The 19,634-nt window shown below is 40.8% G+C and overlaps 1 protein-coding gene across 6 annotated transcripts in view; it reads right to left on the reverse strand.

The window, feature by feature from the left end:
- LOC118551455 (IQCJ-SCHIP1 readthrough transcript protein) overlaps positions 1 to 19,634 on the reverse strand; it is a 737,664-nt gene that overhangs the window by 14,708 nt on the left and 703,322 nt on the right. For all 6 annotated transcript variants that reach the window (XM_078069950.1, XM_078069953.1, XM_078069958.1 and 3 more), the window contains one exon: positions 13,309 to 13,427. In XM_078069950.1, coding sequence (XP_077926076.1) covers positions 13,309 to 13,427 — 119 coding nt within the window. The remainder of the gene's footprint in view (positions 1 to 13,308; positions 13,428 to 19,634) is intronic.

Here is a 19,634-nt window from a genome sequence, read left to right on the forward strand (position 1 = left end):
CCCAAACCCTGACACCCCCCCTCTTCTGCTACCCAATATTTGTTATTGTGGAAATACTATTCTAAAATGCTATTTCTTATTTTGTGGGATTGTGTTCATTTCTTTTGCTAAGCGGTGTGTAATGCATGGGATGATCATTTATTGGACTTTTAGAAAAGACTGGTATTTATGTAACAGGTGTGAATATTGCTGGTCCAGCATATATCATCACAGACACACACAAAATATAAATGATTTTTATACTAGAGAAGGGATGTTTAACTGTTCACTCATTCACTCATTCATTTGAGGATCAGGGAATACCTTCTCTGCAAACTCCACGGCACCAACATGCTGGTGCTAAATAGCTGCTGTCCGTTTTGGCCAGGGCATAACAGTTTCTAATTTGTTACAGTCCCTGCTACTCCCTATTGCCTTGTATCTGGGCTTTTTCACTCATGTATGTTTCTTGCTGACCCCTGAAGGCATTTATAGTTCATGACCCCTCTGTTAAGTGGATGCATAGTTAGTAGTTGAACCACGAACAGAAATCCGGTTTTTTAATGGGTACCAAGTCTTCCAACAGGTACCATGTGCTTGGATCATTAAATCATAATGTACAAATAGAAATGTGGACTACATAGAGCATTGGAAGAGAACTCGAAAAACACGTAGTAGATACTATCTATCTATCCATCCATCCCTATACTCCCTATATGAGAAAAGAATACTTTTATGACCTGGACATCCATTAGTAAATAAGGTGTTAACCAAGAAGGGTGACTGAGCAGGGAACTGCAGAAGAAAGGTCTTGGGAAATCGGAGCAGGGCGGGGGGCGGGGGAGATAAAGGCAGGAGAGATGGGAAAGCCCACCCTCTGGCACGCACATGCCCAGAGAAGTTCATGGTAGCTCCAAATTCCATGCCGCAGAGAGGACTGGGGACAAGAGGGGACACCATGTCTCTTTATGTCCCATCCTGACCCCACATCTTACAGGACTCAGGCATTCGGCTTCCTCTGCGAAAGCTGAGGAAGGCAGCTCCAAAGGTGGCTGGGGTGTGAGTGGCCCTCTCTAGGTTTTTTTTTCTCCTAATCCTGCACATAATTTCTTTTTCTGCTTCCTTTTCTAAGGCTAGTTCTGGACCTTCCATCTGTACATGTTCGCATGATGGCTGGATGGCATCCAACACCACACAGCCACAGAATCTTCTCACCACGTAAGAAACTGATAGAAAAGGGGAAGAGGCATTCATCAGCTTTTCTTTGGTGAAGCATCACAGCCCCAGTATCCTCACCCGATTCTCCCAAGAACTATGAATACTTGCATTCCCCAGACAGCTGTTGGTTCTAATTTCACATCGGTGTCCAGTTTCTTCACTAATGACCACTTACATGTAATTAAATTTGGAATTATACGATCTTAATGTTGAAAAAAATGCATTTCACCTGAAATATTTTCTACCATGAATTGAAGACCAGAATGAGGCTTCTTGTGTTATTGGAATGACGATGGAATAAAACAGTCATCTCTCTTAGGTACCAAATGTGGTCTACTTTCATCTTAATCAAAACCAAATGATTTCTAAGCAATTTACATTCTGAAATAAAAAGTTACTTTTTTTTTTAGAGAGGAAGAGGAAGAGAGAAAATCCTAAGTAGGTTCCACGCCTAGTGCAGAGCCCGATGTAGGGCTTGATCTCACGACCTTGAGATCATGACCTGAGTCGAAATCAAGAGTCACACGCTTCACTGACTGAGCCACCCAGGCACCCCAAGAGTTTCCATTTTAGATCATCTACTATGTGTTAAGGCACTTCATATATATATTACCTCTACCCCTTAGATACACTAAAGTATTATGAGCCTCATTTTACGTATGAGAAAACTAGGATTCAGAGGTTAAATTGCACAGGTCACAAAGATGGTATTGTACTCTAGAAGAATCTGTTTTGAGAGGCCAGGGCACTTTAAGAGGACAGAATAAATTCATGAATGGAAGAAAAGAAAAGATGAAAAAAGAAAGCAAAAAAACAAAAACAAAACAAAAAACTGGAAACAATTCCAATGGCTAACAATAAGAGATTGATTAAGTTTATTTGGTGAAATATATAATGGCCATTATGCAGCTAGTAAAAATACATATGATAGAAGAACAGTTATGAACATGGGCAAATGTTCCTGATACACTGTTAAGTGAAGAAAAATCAGGCTATAAAACAGTAGGTAAACTACGATTCCAATTTTGTAAACAAAAATGTGAAGATATATTATGCATAGAAAAAATGGCAGGAAATATACCTAGATCTTTTTTGGTGGGAGAAATTCAGTTGACTTTGAATTTCTCTCCTTTGATCTCCTCTGAGTTGTCATGTGTGGGCATTTAGCAGGAATTAAAAAAGGAAAAGGAGAGAAAATGGGTGAGTTGATTAGCACTTGTGTGTTGAAGAAAAGGTGAGTAGGATGAAATGTTTGACAGCTGGAAGAGGACGGCTGTGTGTCTGACTCAGATGTGGCTATGCAGGGAGCATCACTCACATATGAGTCAGGCTGGCCTTTTGGTTTTGGCAAGGGGCTTGGGACAGCAGATCCTCTTGGAGGGCAGCAAGAACCGTGTTCTTTTAAGCAAACATTTCTGGAGATGGACTCTTTTATCAAATGTTGACATCCCTTCCAGGCCCAGTCTCAATCCCATTCTCCCCGCTCGGATCTGCAGTAGATTGTAGACTCGGAAGTAATTGATACACATTTAAATGTCTGTGCTTTTAAAGCCAGCCTGCTTATTTACTCCTCTCAGCCCAGACAGAGTTTAAACTTGTATTTTTCTGACCTGTTACAAATAAATACAGATGAATTTCAGCTGCTGGAGATGAAGAAATGCTTGTTGCCCCCAGACCGATGATAATGTTCATGTGTCGGGGGTAAAGATATGGCAGTTGGAGAGTCAGTGCCTGTGCATGGTTTTGAGCGGTATGACTGGATTTGATGACAATCTCAAGTGCAAATTCTTTTACTCTCTTGTACACTGAATCCTGTTTTCACCACTTTTTATATTCATGTTTTAAAAAAGCTGGGCGATCACTTAGGCTTGGTTGCAGATAAGCTTTATCCCAAAGACATTCTTTTTTTTTTTTTTTAAGATTTTTAAAATTATTTATTTATTTGACACAGAGAGAGCAAGCAGGGGGAGCAGGAGAGGGAGAAGCAGGCTCCCCGCTGAGCAGGGAGCCCGATGCGGGGCTCGATCCCAGGACCCTGGGGTCATGACCTGAGCCGAAGGCAGCCGTTTAACCGACTGAGCCACCCAGGCGCCCCCTGCAAAGACATTCTTTTTCATGATTTAATTTGTGGTCATTTGAATTATACACAGTCATTCAAAAGAACGTAGATCTACTGAATTTCATTGATTCTAAGAAGCGTGGTTGTTCATATTTTGCCATCTTTAAAGACAGGTGTCTCACAATCTCAGCCACTCCAGCGGCTGGTGGCATGACTTTCACTGAGCTGTCACCCCCTCAGCCAACAAACCAGTTAAGGACCACTCATGAAGAGGTGGGATCTGGTAGTTCAGGTATTCATGCCTTCTGATAAGAACAACAAAGCTCCAGCATCCAAACCTGCAGAACAAGGCTTGGAAGGTGATGCACAGCATCTCCTGATGGCAGAGAGGGGGACACTGTGGGGAAAAGCAAAGACTGACAACTCGGAGGCTAAGTGGTTAAATGGAGAGTTGGATGCTGAACATGAAGAGGGTTTCAGACTATCTTAACCAACATACATTACTTTTTTTAATATGTACAAGACACAGGTGATAAAAGTATATATCCAAATAAGTCCAGAAGGCTTCTTTCAATCACTAAAATAAAAACCCTAAGTGTTAAGGAGGCATGTGGAATGGTGGTGGCAGGGGGTTTTCAAAGCATGTGATAATGTGGACGAGAGCAATCTGAGGGGCACGGAAATTTTCCAAGATTGAACAAAAGGACTGTGTTAAACCTCCAGATGACACAGCCCACTTGCAGTCAGTGGGAGTGTTTTCTCGTAGCAGTGAATGCTTTTGTGAACTCTCAAAGGAATGCAGTCTTCATCTGAGCTGCATGTGTCCAGACACATGTATGGGAACAGTGTCCAAAGGGAGTGCGAACAGCAGTAATGAAGTCAGGATCACTTGTCAGAGATGATGCGCCAATGAAAAATCATTCCTAGAAGCTCTTTTAATTAAACATTTAGCTGTCCACTGGAGCCATTTTTAAATATAAAATGGAGCCCTGTGGCCTTTTCCTCCCTGCCACCCACCCTTTTGCAACAGTTCCAACAATTGAATTCTCATTGGTGATAATAAAAAAATTCGTAAGACAGGGTACAGCACAGCTGGCTTTGCCTCTAGCAAGATGTCAACTTCCGCTTGCACAAAATTAATTGCACCTAATTAAACTGGGGTCATTGGCATTATTGTAAAGTGAGGCTATTTATTAGACAAAGAAAATTTCACAAATACCATTTTGCTTTTCTTTCAGGTTTGTGAGAGAGAAGAATTGCTTATATAATTAAATTTGTTTTGCCATTTTCATCTTATGACTCCTCAAAAGATCCACTTCAAATCTTGCTTTACTTTTAAAATTGTGTGCTATTTTAGAATAGTAGAGGTAATCCTTGGAGGAGGACATAAAAAAATGACAGGTTTCCTGTAGATTACCTAATTGTTTTTCAAACAGCGTAAAAAAATAATTTGTAAACTACCATTTACAATGACATGTATCTTGGAATTACTTACACGAAGGGTTTCCTAAGCAAATTATTGGTACATGTGTAGGAGATTAATAGGAAGTTTAAAAGATACGTTGCATGTTATAAATAGGTTGCTAGAGTATGTACCTATTACTTCAAGAGAGATGCCACGGAAAGCAAATTTCATTGCGTTGAAATGGGATTATCTCTTTCCTCACCCATGCTGGGTATATAGGACTACGCTGCTTCTTTCTCCAGGAAATAATGCAAAAATTATTACTGTTAGAGACAAAAGGATGATTTACTTTCCTGGCAAAATGATGCTGGTTCAACTTGGGATTCTGTGGCTATGTATATGCAGATTCCCAATTCCTCATAGTCAAAGCTCCTGTGAATCCAATTTCTTTAAAGGTTCTCTCCATCACTGTTATCTGTCCAGTTGATACAACTCCCTGGGCTGGGTGCCTCCCCAGCCTCCATCCCCAGCCCAAACCCAAGAGAAGGGGGTAGGTATCTATGATTGGTCTGGTCTCAGCCATTCACCAAGAAACCTGTAAGAATAACAAAGAAATGGGTTCTGATTCGGGGATGTTGGAATGGTTGAGATGCGTAAACAGTAATCATTATTCAAACCAGCTGCTCAAAAGCTCCCTGGGGAATTTGCTTCTCATAATATTTACAGTGTTTAGAGAGAAGGGTATAGCCTCTTCCAGGTGCCACCTTCCCGCTGTATGCTTCATGAAAAAGATGGTATTTATATTTATATGTATATGTATGTAAATAAAAATCTATCTTGGGGTAAGGTAAGAAGAGAGGGAAGAGTCAGGTTTATTTTATGGTTAGTCTGGGGCGAGGAGAATGGAGAAGGCCACAGACGTTTTCTCCGCAATGTCAGATCAGGGTGTAATGTCTGAAAAATGAAAGGTCTCCCCGCTGTCTGTTACAATGACCGCTCTGTGCTCCCACAGCAGTCAAGCCGGCTCCAGGCCTTTAATAACACCGAGCTGTACCAACTCAGAGTCCCAAAATATTACGGTGATTCAAGATTAATTTCGTCAATGAAAAAAATAGTTTATAGGAAAGTATGATACTAGTATTAAGAGAAAAGGAGTATTTTTTTTTCAAGAACGTGACTACACTGAATATTTCTTAGAAACCTATTTCAAAAGTAGAGTAGGTAATTCACTTTTCTCCTTTCCTTTTAAGCTTTCTTAAAGGTTTCACCGAAACATTTCTAAACAGGGAAAAATAACAAAGGTCATATAGTCTCAGTTCGAAAAGGCTGATTATGTGTGGATTAGCATGTTCTGAAGAAGAAATGGCGCCTCCTATATTTGCTGTATTTCAGTGTAAGTCAAATTTAGTTAGTTGAGTTATGAAGCAATATCAAAATTTCTTTTGCTGCAGTATTAGGCATGAAATGTCTTTATGGGATTATTATAAGCCTCGCTTACATTTAACAGCTTGTCGCTCTTTTAAGAAGTGCTTTGGGAGACAGCACCAATTAGAAAAATTCAGTGGGGCTGAAACCCAAAGGGCAACTCGGAGGCCCTTACACTCACAGGAACAGCTCATACATGTCTTCCCAGAAGACCCGCAGCTTACTTCACAATTTCTCACACAGTGTGTATGAAGATAATTTTTACAGGTGAATGCACCTTCTTTAAAATACATAAATAGAACTCCATGATTTTGCCAAAGGTCCCACTTACTTGGGGACGTCTCATCTTAAAAGTAAGCTCAGCACCTCAGAATCCATTGCTTGGCCAATTAATTTTAAGTCCTCGGCCTCATTTAAAATTGAGCACTGAGCTCTTTGGAGTCATACAGTCAAAAAAGATTTACCTGGTTCTGATGATTTAATAATTCAGCACATGTACTCTCGTGCATTCTGGAGCATCATATTAATGGACTTCCAAGTTCTAACGTCCCTCAAGTGCTTTTGTAAGTAAGAGGTGAGGTATTTCCGGCTCAATGAAGAATTTCAGGGATTGTAATACATTAGAAAAAAATTAATTCTAATAGGGATGGCGAATGTGGGTTACACAATCGCAACTGAACATTTCCTGAGGCTTTTTTCTTACATTATTACTGACAAGGGGAAATGACAGTCAGTCTTTGCAGACTTTCCATTTACAGGGATAAAGCGATATTTCTTAGAAACATTAAGTCTCATCATTAGCCATCATCCTAAAGGGTATCCAAAAAGTCACCGTGTTCTCACCGAGGATGATCTCATCCCAGAATGTGGAGATGAAAACATCTGAAAAAACAGGATATAAATAATCTTCCTTATGGCGAGTCAACAAGCAGAGCTTGTTATGAGCTACTGTGAGATCCATATGTGTTTCAATAGCTGTGTCTACACCGGGGGTAGATGACTCAGTGATTTTCAAATTTGGCTCTGCCTGAAGAGTTTCGGGTAGGCTTTGGGGGCGTGTAGGGAGTGCTGGAGAGAGGTTCTCTGGTGGAGGCCTGGGGAGGGGCACTGAGGGGAAATGACAGGGAGGCATTTTCAGGGCAGGGGTATCCCAGACCCTCTTCTTCTGTCTTCCCAAACCACAGGAGGACAGCTTGGTTTTACACACAGGGTTTCTGCACAGGATTTTATTTGAGAAGATACTTCTGCTATTAGAAATAATGAAAACCATCCTCCAGGAAGCCATCTGGCCCAAACTTTCAAGAGACTTCTAGTTCAACATGGCATTTTGAACACAGGTATTTGTCTAGTCTCTCTTCTGAAATCCTGGTAAAATAATACTAGAGGAAGAAAGAAGGCATAAACCTCTAGGGACAAAGAAAGTGGGAAAGGAGACAATAGCACACAAGAGAGTGTGAAAAAATATTGGAAGATAAAATGCAGATGGGTGAGAGGTATTTGACTTAAGATTGCAATTTGCTGGGTGCTTGCAGGATGGCTGGGGGAGGAAGTACATACACAAGCACTGCCGAGGCCCAGACACGCTCAGGTACACTGCAGCCCGGGGAGTGCGCTGGCCCTGCACACCAAGAAAGACTCACTGAGCAACCGAAAGGACTATCCAGACCCTCTATTTGCCCTGTCCGCTGTGGCCTGGGAGAACGAGGAAGTTTACTATCTCGAGAGGTTGAACCAGGGGAGCTCTGAAATGGGGCACACTCAGCACAGCTGAAGTATCAAACGGAGGGCCTTTACTGACATCAAAGGAATTAAATAACATTCTACATGACGAACCTTCCACCATTCCCCTGCTAGAGCCTTAAAATACTGGCAGCCAGGCTTAAAACCCCTCAGGATGAGGTTGGAGAGTTCTCGGTGGCAACTTAGAGTCCAAAAGAAAAGAGCTTTACATACTTTTATCTGGAGGCACCCTAATGAAATAGTTGCATTTTTATTTGACCATTCTAAGGGGAAGTTCACAATTCCTTAATTCAACAAAATTCAACAAATCTTTAGGGACTATGTATTAGGTACTAATTATTTTTATTTTTTTTAAAGATTTATTTATTTGAGAGAGAGAGAGAGCATGTGAGCAGGGAGAGCGGGGAGAGGGGAAAGGGAGAGAGAGAGAATCCTCAAGCAGACTCCCCACTAAGCATGGAGCCCGACACAGGGCTAGAACCCAGGACCCTGAGATCAGGACCTGGGCCGAAATCAAGAGTCAGTCGCTTAACCAACTGAGCCACCCAGGCATCCCTGTATTAGGCACTATTTAGTCAATAGTTATGGTGGAGAACAAAATAGACCTGCTCTCTTGGAGCCCATATTTTAGTTTTAGACAAAGACAAAGAATGAATCAAAAGAAGAAAAAATATCTATATAATACAATATTAGGTAGTGATAAGGACCACAAAGGAAAGCAAATTAGGGTAAGAGGATAAGCAGGGTAAGAGGAGAGAAAGTGATAGGTATGTTGGGTGTTCACTTTTTAATTGGGAGGTCAGGGAAGGTCCCTCGGAGGAAACAATGTATGTCACCAAGCCCCAACCATAGAGTTCACTTACAGTATTTAGCATTTTACACTTAATTGTTGATGGGCAAAAATCAAAACAAACAAAAATAAACTCAGAAAACATCATGGACAATGTAGAAATCAGAAGAAAACATTTTAAACAATTTACCTATAATCAATACCTACTGTAAAATGAGAAAGCATCATTTCAAAAATTTTTGAAAACTTAAACAAAGTGGGACAAATTTTTAGAAAAATACAACCCACCAGAACTGACTTAAGAAGAAATAAGAAGCATGTACAATCTTAACACCATCTAAAAACTGGAAGCATTAAAGCAAACACACAAAGTAAATACCAGGCATGAGAGTTATACAGGTGAGAAATAGCATATTCTAATATTATGCAGACTTTTCTTAGACATTATGTAATAATGTAACCAACTAATTTTTTTAAATTTTATTTTATTATGTTATGTTAATCACCATACATTACATCATCAGTTTTTGATGTAGTGTTCCATGATTCATTGTTTGCGTATAACACCCAGTGCTCCATTCAATACCTGCCCTCTTTTATACCCATCACCAGGCTAACACATCCCCCACCCCCCTCCCCTCTAGAACCCTCAGTTTGTTTCTCAGAGTCCATAGTCTCTCATGGCTCATCCCCCCCCTCCGATTTCCCCCTCTTCAATTTTCCCTTCCTACTATCTTCTTTTTTTTTTCTTTTTAACATATAATGTATTATTTGTAGCCAACTAATTCTTAAGCCAGCCTTGCCCTGATACAAAAACAAGAAAAAAATACCATAAGAAAAGAATACAGCAGACCCATGTCACTCATGAATATAAGTGTAGTAATCTTAAACAAAATATTATAAATAAAATTCAATAGTGTCTGAAAAAAAAATCCAACCAATTTTGCTTTATACTAGGTATGCAAGGATTGTTCAATATTTTAAAAATCTATACAGTAATTCATTAATAGATTAACAGAGGTAATCCTATAATGATCTCAACAGATGCAGAAAAAGCATGTAATAGTTATATGCCTAGTCATGATAAAAATTCTTTACAAATTATGAATATAAGGGAATATAATTAACTCATATAAAGAGAGACGTTAAAGAAAACCTAAAATTAACATCATCCTAAATGAGGAAACACTAGAAGTATTCATTTAATATGAGAAATGAGCTAAAGATTCCAACTACTACCATTTTTAATCCTCAATATATTAGGGCGCTACCCATGCAATAAAAGAAAAAAACCAGAGGCGTGAGGATTGGAAAGCAATAAAGCTGCTGTTTTTCAGATGACAGTATTTAAAAAACCCAAAGAATCTACAGACAACTTTATTAGAAGTAACAGGAGGGCAGACAAATAGTAGGAACAATATAACGAAGTGGATGTATTTAAGGCTAGTATAAAACCTAAGCTGCATTTCTGCTCACCAGCAGCAAAGCAACGAGAATGCATTATCAAAGAGAACTTAAAATAATATCAGAATGCCAAGTATCTAGAAATAAATACAACAAAGGATGTACAATACCTGTAAATGAGAAATTACGAACCTTATTAAGAGATACTCGATAAGATCTAAATAAAGGAGACAAAGGCCATGTTGATGGGTAGGGAGATACAATATTGTGAAAAGGCATTCTTCCCTGAATTGATCTATAGATTCAATACAATTCTAGTCAAAATCCCAAGAGAGTATTTTACTGCACTTGATTAGATGATTTAAAGTTGATATGGAAGAATACAAAAGCAAGAACTGGTAGCACACTTCTGAAGAAAAAGAGGAGAGGGACTTGCGTGCCTGTCCAGATATTAGGACTTATTTTGAGGCTACAGTAATTAAGACTGTATGGTATTGGTGCCGGGATAGAAACACTAACCAATGAAACAGAATGTATTCCCATTAATGTATAGTATATGCAGAAGTGGTCTGTCAGATCAGTGAGTAAAAGAGGGATTGTTTAATAAACAGGATGGAAAAAATGGTCATGTGAATGGAAAAAGATGAAATTAGACATCTCCTCCATAACCATATCAAGAAACCAACTCCTGATTGATTACAGACTTTAAAAAATCACTTTCAACTCTTGGTAGGAAATCTAGGTTAATGTCTTTTGGACCCTGGGGTAGAAGATTTTTTGTACAAGACACAGAAAACATGGACTATGAAAATTTGATAAGAAGAACTCTGGTCATAAAAGACACAGTGAGGAAGTGAAAAGACAGGCTACAACCTGGGAAAAGATATCTGCAATACATACAACATATTAAGGATGAGTATCATGACAAAAGAACATTGATAAAACAATTTTAAAAAGCATAAAGAATACAACAGAAATTTGGACATAAGACCCAAACTGACATTTCACAGAAGGGAAAGCAAAGATGGCTAATAAACACAATGAAATACTATTTAATATCCACTGAATTAACACAACATAAAAGGGATGAGCAATATCGTGTGAGAAAGACTATGGATCCACAGGATCTCTGCAACATTGCTGGTAGCAGTGTAACTGCTGCAACCACTCTGGAGAACACTTCTGGCATTATCTTCTGAAGGTGAACATTCACGTATTTTCCTAGTAATTCTGTTTCTAGGTGTGCACCAAAGAGAAGCTCTTGCACGTGGGCAGCAGGAGACATGTTCAAGAGTGTTTACAAGCAGTGCTGTTTACAAGAGCAAAACCCCCGAAACAACTCAGTGCCGATAGTCAGAAGAGTGGCTGAATGAAGTGTGACAGACTCACACAGTGGAAGATAATACAGCAGTAAAAACCATGGACTGGCAAAGGGAAAAAAATGGGGCAGTTCTCATTTCAAGACAAACAGTGATGCTTCTCAAGTAATCACAGCTTACTACATGGTTCAGTGTAAATAATCAAAGATCTTAATAATGTAAACAATGAACGTTATTTGACCCCAGATTATGAAATAATTATAAAGGGAGAATATGGGGAGTTATATTGACATGTCTGTGGGAAGGCTGCAAAAGATGTGAATCGTCATTTTCTATAGTTGGTAGTCAGTAGATGGTTATTTAAAGTAAAGACTAAGAAAATAGGCATTTTACTTAGAGATATATAGGTAAATTACCTTTTATTAAAAAGGAGTTAAAAGTTAGTGTTAAGAGTTAAAAGTTAAAAGTTATTGTTTCTGGAGAGTGGGACAAGATAGAGACAGATGGGACAGGGGACTGTAACTTTTATTTTGTGTTGTTATTATACATCTCGTAGTTATTGTTAATGCTATTTTCAGAGCCTTATATGCACGTGTGTGTGTATGTGTGTGTGTAACTTTGATTTTAAAAACAAAACCTCCCATTTGGGCCAGATGAATGTGACTTCGCTGAGCAGAGAGATGGGGCTTCTAGAAGAAAACTTTTTGGGGCTTTGGGGAATATTAGAGAAAAGCAGTAAAGATCTATATGGTCAAATCTCATTTTACAAAAAACAAAGAAACTGAGGCATGGTACAACGAAATTGTTGAAGTCTCAAAATCAGAAACTGACTAGGACTAATCCTCAGTCTCCGGGTCCCCAGGTGAGAGCTCCTCCTGCCACACCCTACTGGGAGGGGAAAGAGGTGCTTTCCAGCAAAGGGAAGGCTGGCCTTCCAGCTCTGGAATGACACGTGAGAAAAGTAAGGGAATTCTAGGAGACCCAACTAGCACCCAGCTGAGGATGAGATGCCGTGATTCTGCAACTCCTGTCTCCACGTATGAACCCGCAGCGGTGACTCCTACATGTGCATATATGAGAGCGTGTGTGTGCTTTCTGATTTTTGCTGATTCAGATGAGTCTCTAAGGATGAGACTGAAATACAAGGCTTACTGAAAGCCAGACAGAATAGATTTAAATAGACGTTAAAGCGTCTAATTCTGGGCATCACAGTAAGGAGAGAGTGGAAATCTGTTGGTTGAATAAATGCATGAACGCTATCATGTGTCTCCCACACCTGGCTTAACATGGTAAATATAGCCAGTATTTATACAGGGAGTGATTCATATGCATATTAAAGTTTGGGAAGCTCTAGTCTACAGCCCTGTTTTCTAGGTAAAATTATAATTTTAATACGTTTTAACTGGAATTAAAAGCTATGCAAATGACCAATGGTATCCTGAAATAAATTATAATAAATGAGCAATGATATCCTGAAATAAATTAAGATTAAGGAAAAATGCCTGGAGGACAGGTTAAGTACTGTAATAAACATCGAATGATCAAAGTGGGAATTGTATTTCTCAGTTACCAGTATTCATTGCAATCAAATGCATCAGGGGCTGGCGGGGGGGATGCTGGATGCTTTGGGACTGCTTAATGGGAATTCTGGTGGTCTGCCACACTTCTCTAAGCATCAGTTGGCTTGATTAAGAGTGTGGCTTGATTCCCCCATCAAAGTGCAAAATCAGAATTGTGCTTAGGAAAAAAAAATGAAATATAGAAATATGACCTCAAGTGGCTAGGCGAAAACTAAAAAGCAAAAAACAAACCCAACAGGTGGGGAGGGGGCTGTCTAGAATCCAAATAAAGTGGTAGTATTATGGGGAAAAATACTCAAGGGCTTAAAGGATATCTTTTATTAAACGTATAGTCAGATGACAAAATCCATTAGGGACATATCAGAAAATCAACTCAAAAGAACACTCACCGAGAGGAAAGGCTTGGCTTCCCACTTTTGCTACAGCTGGTATAAATTCCTGGGCCATCATCAAAGAAACTTCCAAGTGCCAACTTCTGTCGGATAGATTCTCTCTCATTTTTCTGTGCCTAAAATTTCAGGAAAATAAAAAATGCTGATAAGCGGGCAGATCCATCACAGCCATAGCCTGTCTAACTGCTAAGTTTCTTAGAACTGCAACCTCAGAGGAAACACCAAGAGACCACAGCACAAGAGCATGGGAATTATGAAGAGCTGAAATTCACCCAATCTTTCCTGGTTTCACCTCCGCAAGCAATTTCAGTTCTTCAGAGCCTTTCACGATCACGGGTCTAGGAAATCACCACGGTGGTATTAAATGGTGGTCACCCGAAGACAACTAGATTATTGGGTGCTGCAATCTTTCTTCTTCTTACCTGCTAGATTTGACAGCAGGTAAGAGTAAAGTCGTGGAGGGCAAGCACTTTGTCCCAAATCAAATCACTTTTATCCCAAATGTGGCCTTTCCCAGGATCTTGTCTTCTCTCTTCTGTATATCGTCTCTTTGGCCCACTTTCTCTATTGCAAGAATATTAATTCATTCAGCCAATATGCACCAAGCCTCTAGGAGATGGCAGGTGCCACATTACAATGTGGAACCCAGCCCAGGCTGGGTCATCGCAGCCCCTGACTGCACCTAGCTTACAGTCTTGGTTCAAGAGTTCTCCTGATCTCACCAGGTTCAGAACCCTAACATAGGGCCTGGAATAGCTGGAGAATTCTAATTGGGCCCATCTGTTTCATATTTTGAAGGGAAGTCAGGGTCAGTGTGCATAGCAAAAGAATGTGGGAAACTATACTACTGTGATAATTTGGATATGTTTACAACACTTGGCTTCCCATAAAAGTCCCATAAAAACTCACCATGCTGAACTTTTATACCCTTTAAACAACAGGGGAGAAGATTAGAAATGGTTTCCTTAGTTAAAAATAAAACAACTACAAAAACATAGTGAGTGAGAAATCCTGGGGTGAGAACGAGAGCTTGGTTATCTGTTCTGTGGGATGATGAAGGATGGGAAAAGCACCTTCGGATGTTCTGAGTGGGGGCTGAAGACAATAAGCAAATTTTATTACCAAAAGCAGCTCACATGATTGAGCGTGGCTACGGAAGGCAAGATGGCCCTTGATTCTCCCCGTAGGAGGTTCTGGAGCCACAGCTGCTGCCACAATACCCAGAAATTACACGTGAAAACTCTGAGCTACCATCCGAGCATCACTGTGTCAGTGACGAGACGCACAACCTGCTGGAAGGGTCTCTTTTCACCCCCAAGTGAAGGTGGTGTACTATAGGTTAAGGCTGCTCTAACATGGTGGTTATCAACCACACGTGGCTATTTACATTTAGATGAAAAATTAATTAATTAAAAGTTCAATTCCTAGGTCACACTAGCTGCATTTCATGAGCTCCGCAGCCAGGGGGCTGGGGGGCCCCATATTCAACAGAGCAGAATAAAATACACGAGAGCACAGTGCTGCTGAGACAGTGGTTCTCAGCTGCCAGCTTCCACAGTTCGCGTCAGAATTTCCCAATCTCCCGCAGCCTTTAAAACACACATTCCCATAGCTTCTTGGTCTCTGGCTAAGATCAAGTGTAAAATACACACTCCAGGCAGCAGATTTTTAGTTTTGATAGGTTTGCGAACTTCTAGTTCAAGTACCCCTCATCTCTGTTCTCCTTTTCCCTAACATTTTTCAATTTTTGGCAACCATAGCATCCTTTCGACTCTCACACTTACGGATTATACCTGTATCTATTTACTTGGATAGCCGTCCATTTCGGCACGTCCCAACTGGAGCTGTGTCATGCCCAAGAGCTATAGGGTATGTGTGCTTGCGTACGGCCCCCCCGCTGTAGAAGACTGCTTCATATAGTTACAGATGCGATGCTGATACATTGTCGCGGGCCGAGCACGACAAAGTAACCGTAAGGTTGTAAAGGAGAGCAAGACGGCTTTTAGTTTTATTAAATTTATTTAATTAAAGCGACCCACCCTCCCAAATATGCAGGCTGGTATTTGTGATGGTTCTGCCAAAACAGAACCATTTGATATCATTTGTCATCTTTATAAGTTCATTTCAAAATCCCAATATCTGCCGGGCAGATTTAGTGTAGTTAGTGAACCTATTTCTTAATTCATATAAAATACAAAAGAGATTTTCACCCAATAATCTTTACAGTCAGAAAACTGTTGAGTGAAATTGAATATCCAAAACCAAAATCAGCAGGTAATATGAATGTTAATGACTAAAGTTCAACAATATGCTGGTGCCCAACATTAGCCGGGCAGAGGTTTTATTTGAAGAAAATACCTATCCCAGGGGTGAATGTGTGAACGCACCCTTGATTCCATGTCTATCTTTCCTGATTTACTTGGTCTCCTAGAGCTATCGATACTGGAGAAGGCCTTAAAAATATTTCTATTGACATTAATTACAATTCTCCATACTTGGATATCTCATGACCAGTTGAAGAGGACTGTTTTATAATACACACTCTCTCACACTTCCCTTCTCTCTCTCTCTGGATCCCACTGAACAAATCAAGAAAAGTGTAAATAATATATATATCACCCATAATCCCACCCCTTAGATATAGATCACTGCTAACATTTTGGGTTTTTGGGGATAGCTCTTTTTAGCTTTTTAGCTTATGTATTTTTTCCTTTTTATAAAACTGGGATCATATTTGTTTATTCATTCTGAAAATTCCCTCATATCATTTAATATTCTTTAAAACGCAATTTTTAATGGTTGTATATCATTCTAGCCTATGGAACTACCTTCTATTGTTAGTCATTTGGGTTGTATCCAATGAAAAGTAACACAGAAGTTAGCATTTTTACATAAATCCCTGCCCATGTGTCTGATTATTTCCTCAGGAAAAGTTCCTGGATGTGGAATTACCAGATCAACTGAGTGTGAACATTTGTTGAAGCTCTTGACACATTTTGTCACATTGTTCTAGAGAAAAGCTGTTCCAATTTACATGCCCACCAGCAACGTAAAAGGGTGTGGCTTTCACTACATCCTGGCTAACACGGAGTTATTTTCACTGAAAAAAAAAAAATGCTGTTATTTTTATTTGATAGGCAAAAGTGGTGTTCTTTTATGTTAATTTCTTGGATTAGCAGTGAAAATATTTAGATTTTTTTTAGTTACTGTACTTGCTTTTCTCTGAATTACTTCTAGCTTTGCTTATTTTTCTATAAAGATCTAAAGTTTTGAAATTTTTATATTAAGCATATTAGTCCTTTTTTGAGTTTAAATCTAAGTGTTAATGTAGTTAAGTCAATAGATTGCTTTCTTTGAAGTGTCGTTGAAGGCATTGTGCTTGGAAAGCCCTTCCTAATCCAGAGGTAAAAGATCTCACTGGATGTTGGGAGGAAAATGAGGAAATTTATGGAAATTGCTTAGCAGCAGTGGTGGTGGTAATGTAAATGTGTGATAAATGGTAGCTATTATGGTTAATCCTCCAACAGTTCCTGCTTTGAAGATGAGGGACTGGAGGGTGAAGGAAGTTTACCCTCCTGTTAGACAGAAGACCTAGGATTCAAGGCCATCCTTCTGGTGCCGGATCTTTCTGCCCTTCCACACTGATGAGTGAGGTGTCCAGGCAAATAATGGTGGGTGCCATGTTGGAGATATGATGTGGGACTTACGAGTTATGGATCTACTTCTTTCCAGAAATGGGTGTGATGTGCTTCAGAAAAGGAGAAAACATACACACCAAGGCCCAATCATAGCCGCAAATATTTACAAAACAAATACCTTCTCATCAGAGCCACTCTCCTTGATACCACTGCTTAATCTTCCTTTTGGAACAAATGCCTAACATTTCAACTAACTATAATTCAACTGACTAGTGAAACAGTTTTTCTCTTTAAATTCAACAACTGGAATTATTTTCCTTTCAGTTGCCCACGTGTGTGTGTGCGGGGGTGGGGGGGGTGGGGGTGGGGGGGTAGTTTCAAAATTCTTTTGTTCTTTAAGGAATTATACCTGCAGGGCAATTATGTCCTCCAACCTCCTGAAGCCCAAATGTGCCCCAGTGTGAGGAACAGGGAAGTGTCCAGGAAAAGGAAGAGGCAGACTCAAAACTACACTGTTGGCTGGGCTTCTGGCATGTGGAGCCATGTCCATTCCTAAAATGGCCTTGGGAACTACCGTCTTAAAACAAAAGGAAAACATGGAAAATGGATAACTGCTTGCAAAAAGCAAATGGGCAGCTGAGGAATAGTGGCTCATCACTGTGAGACAGAAAGCCTATTCAAGACCAAGAGAAGAGTAAAAATGTGCTCAGAAATTCACCATTGTCCAGCCACAGGCAGTGAGTTTTTGTCCTCGCCTGTCGCTGAATTCCCTACTGCCAGCCCCTGTGCCCGGGCAGATAAGACTCACAATGGCTTCTGAGGGCACCACGTGAGCCACGACCTCAGAACATAGACCACTGAGCGCTTCCAGCCCCCAAACGCCGATGCTCAGCCCTTCCCACCGTGCCGCTGCTCAACTGCCATTCCCCAAGCTTGATAAGAACAGAGAGGGCTGTTTGGTAAAAGAAAGAAAAAGCAAAATGTTCTGCGTGAGTGGGTACTGGCCCTCTCCAAACGTGGTATGTCCCCAAGTCCTTTGCACACTTTCTTCAGGACGGGGTAGTGCCTGTCCCTTACACATGGATACCATTCCGAAGTCCCCGCCTCTGGCCCTGCCTGTGGTCTCCGGCCTCTGAAGCGGGGGCCACCTTGTCTTTCACATGCTAACCTGCACATAAATTTGTAAATGGAAGACTGGGGCTATCTTGTGCATTTCTAAAATTTATTTGACACACTGTATTTTTTGTGGGGGTAGCTGTGGGGCCACCAGGCCTCTCAGGAACACGCTTTGGGAAATAACATCCTAGACCTCAACCCAGCTGGCACTCAGGACGCTGCAAACAGCTGCTTCCTTCTGACTCCTGCACAGATGATGAAACCCACGTAGCCGGAAAGGGCCTGTCTGATAAAAAGGGCGGTGTTCCTTAAACTCCCCAAAGGAGGAAGACGTTTAAAGAAGTTTGGTCTAGAAAATCAGAGGACCCGACTGATGGGAATGGCACAGCAGTCTGTAGGAATAAAGGCAGATGTGAGCTGGGGAGCAGCAATAATCTGGCCAGGCCGGGATTCAGTTGTGGGCCTGGGAGAAAGAAAACGGTTTCCCCCAAATTTTCTGTCTTCCATCTTTTCCCTGGATTGATCTTCCCCTCCACCCCAGTTCCACTTGTTTCTTACTTTTACTTGTTCACCAAGGGAACAGAAATAACCTTTTATTATTGGATGTACTTGTTTTTTTAAGATTTTATTTATTTGAGAGAGAGAGAGAGAGAGGGAGAGGGAAAGAGAGCACACGAATGGGGAGGAGGGGCAGAGGGATAGAGAGAAGCAGACTCCTTGCTGAGCAGAGAGCCCGATTCGGGGCTTGATCCCAGGACCCTGAGATCACGACCTGAATCGAAGGCAGACACTTAAGCCACTGAGCCACCCAGGTGCCCCTGGATGTGCCTGTTTTATAATGCTAACCTTCTCAGTACTCAGTTCACTTCTAATCCTGGAAGATCCCCCTTCTGGCATCTTCCTTTCTGCACTGCTCAACTGCTGCCTGGTCAGGGCTTCTCACACTTCAGGGTGCATGGGAATCACCGCTGAGGAAAAACTTCCTAAGAACGGGGGTGGGGGGGCTGCATTATTCCAGAAGCTGATGAATACCATGGTACCCCATGGCCTGTAAAGAAACTCAGGATGCCAGGAGGTTGCTGGAACACCAGTATGCCACGTGGAGAACTGCAGAGGCAGACACACGTACAAAGTGGCCCTCTGTCACAAATTTCTTGAATCTGGTAGTTCTCAAACTTGATTATGCATGAGAATCACCTGGAGGCCTTGTAAAGACACAGACTATTTTTCTCATTCAGAAGGTCTGGGGTGCAGCTGAGAAAACGCATTTTTTAACAAGTTCCCAGATGCTGCTGATGCTGCTGGTTCAGATACTTTGAGAACCCTGGCTTTAAGCAATTGAACAGATCAAGTAGCTAGATGGAACACAGAGTGGGTTCTTCTCTAACTGAGTACACATCTGTTCCATGCGGATGGCCAGACTCTGGATCCAGGAGGATTTCATCTGCAGCTGCCCGGCCTTGCCAAGGCCTTGCCAGGATGCCTGTTTTGAAGCAATTAATGAACCCCTCGCTTCAGTGCAATCTATTGCCTAGTGATATCGGCATCATCACCATTAACAGCATCCAC

Source organism: Halichoerus grypus, chromosome 1 (assembly GCF_964656455.1).
Source record: "Halichoerus grypus chromosome 1, mHalGry1.hap1.1, whole genome shotgun sequence".
NCBI lineage: Eukaryota > Metazoa > Chordata > Mammalia > Carnivora > Phocidae > Halichoerus > Halichoerus grypus.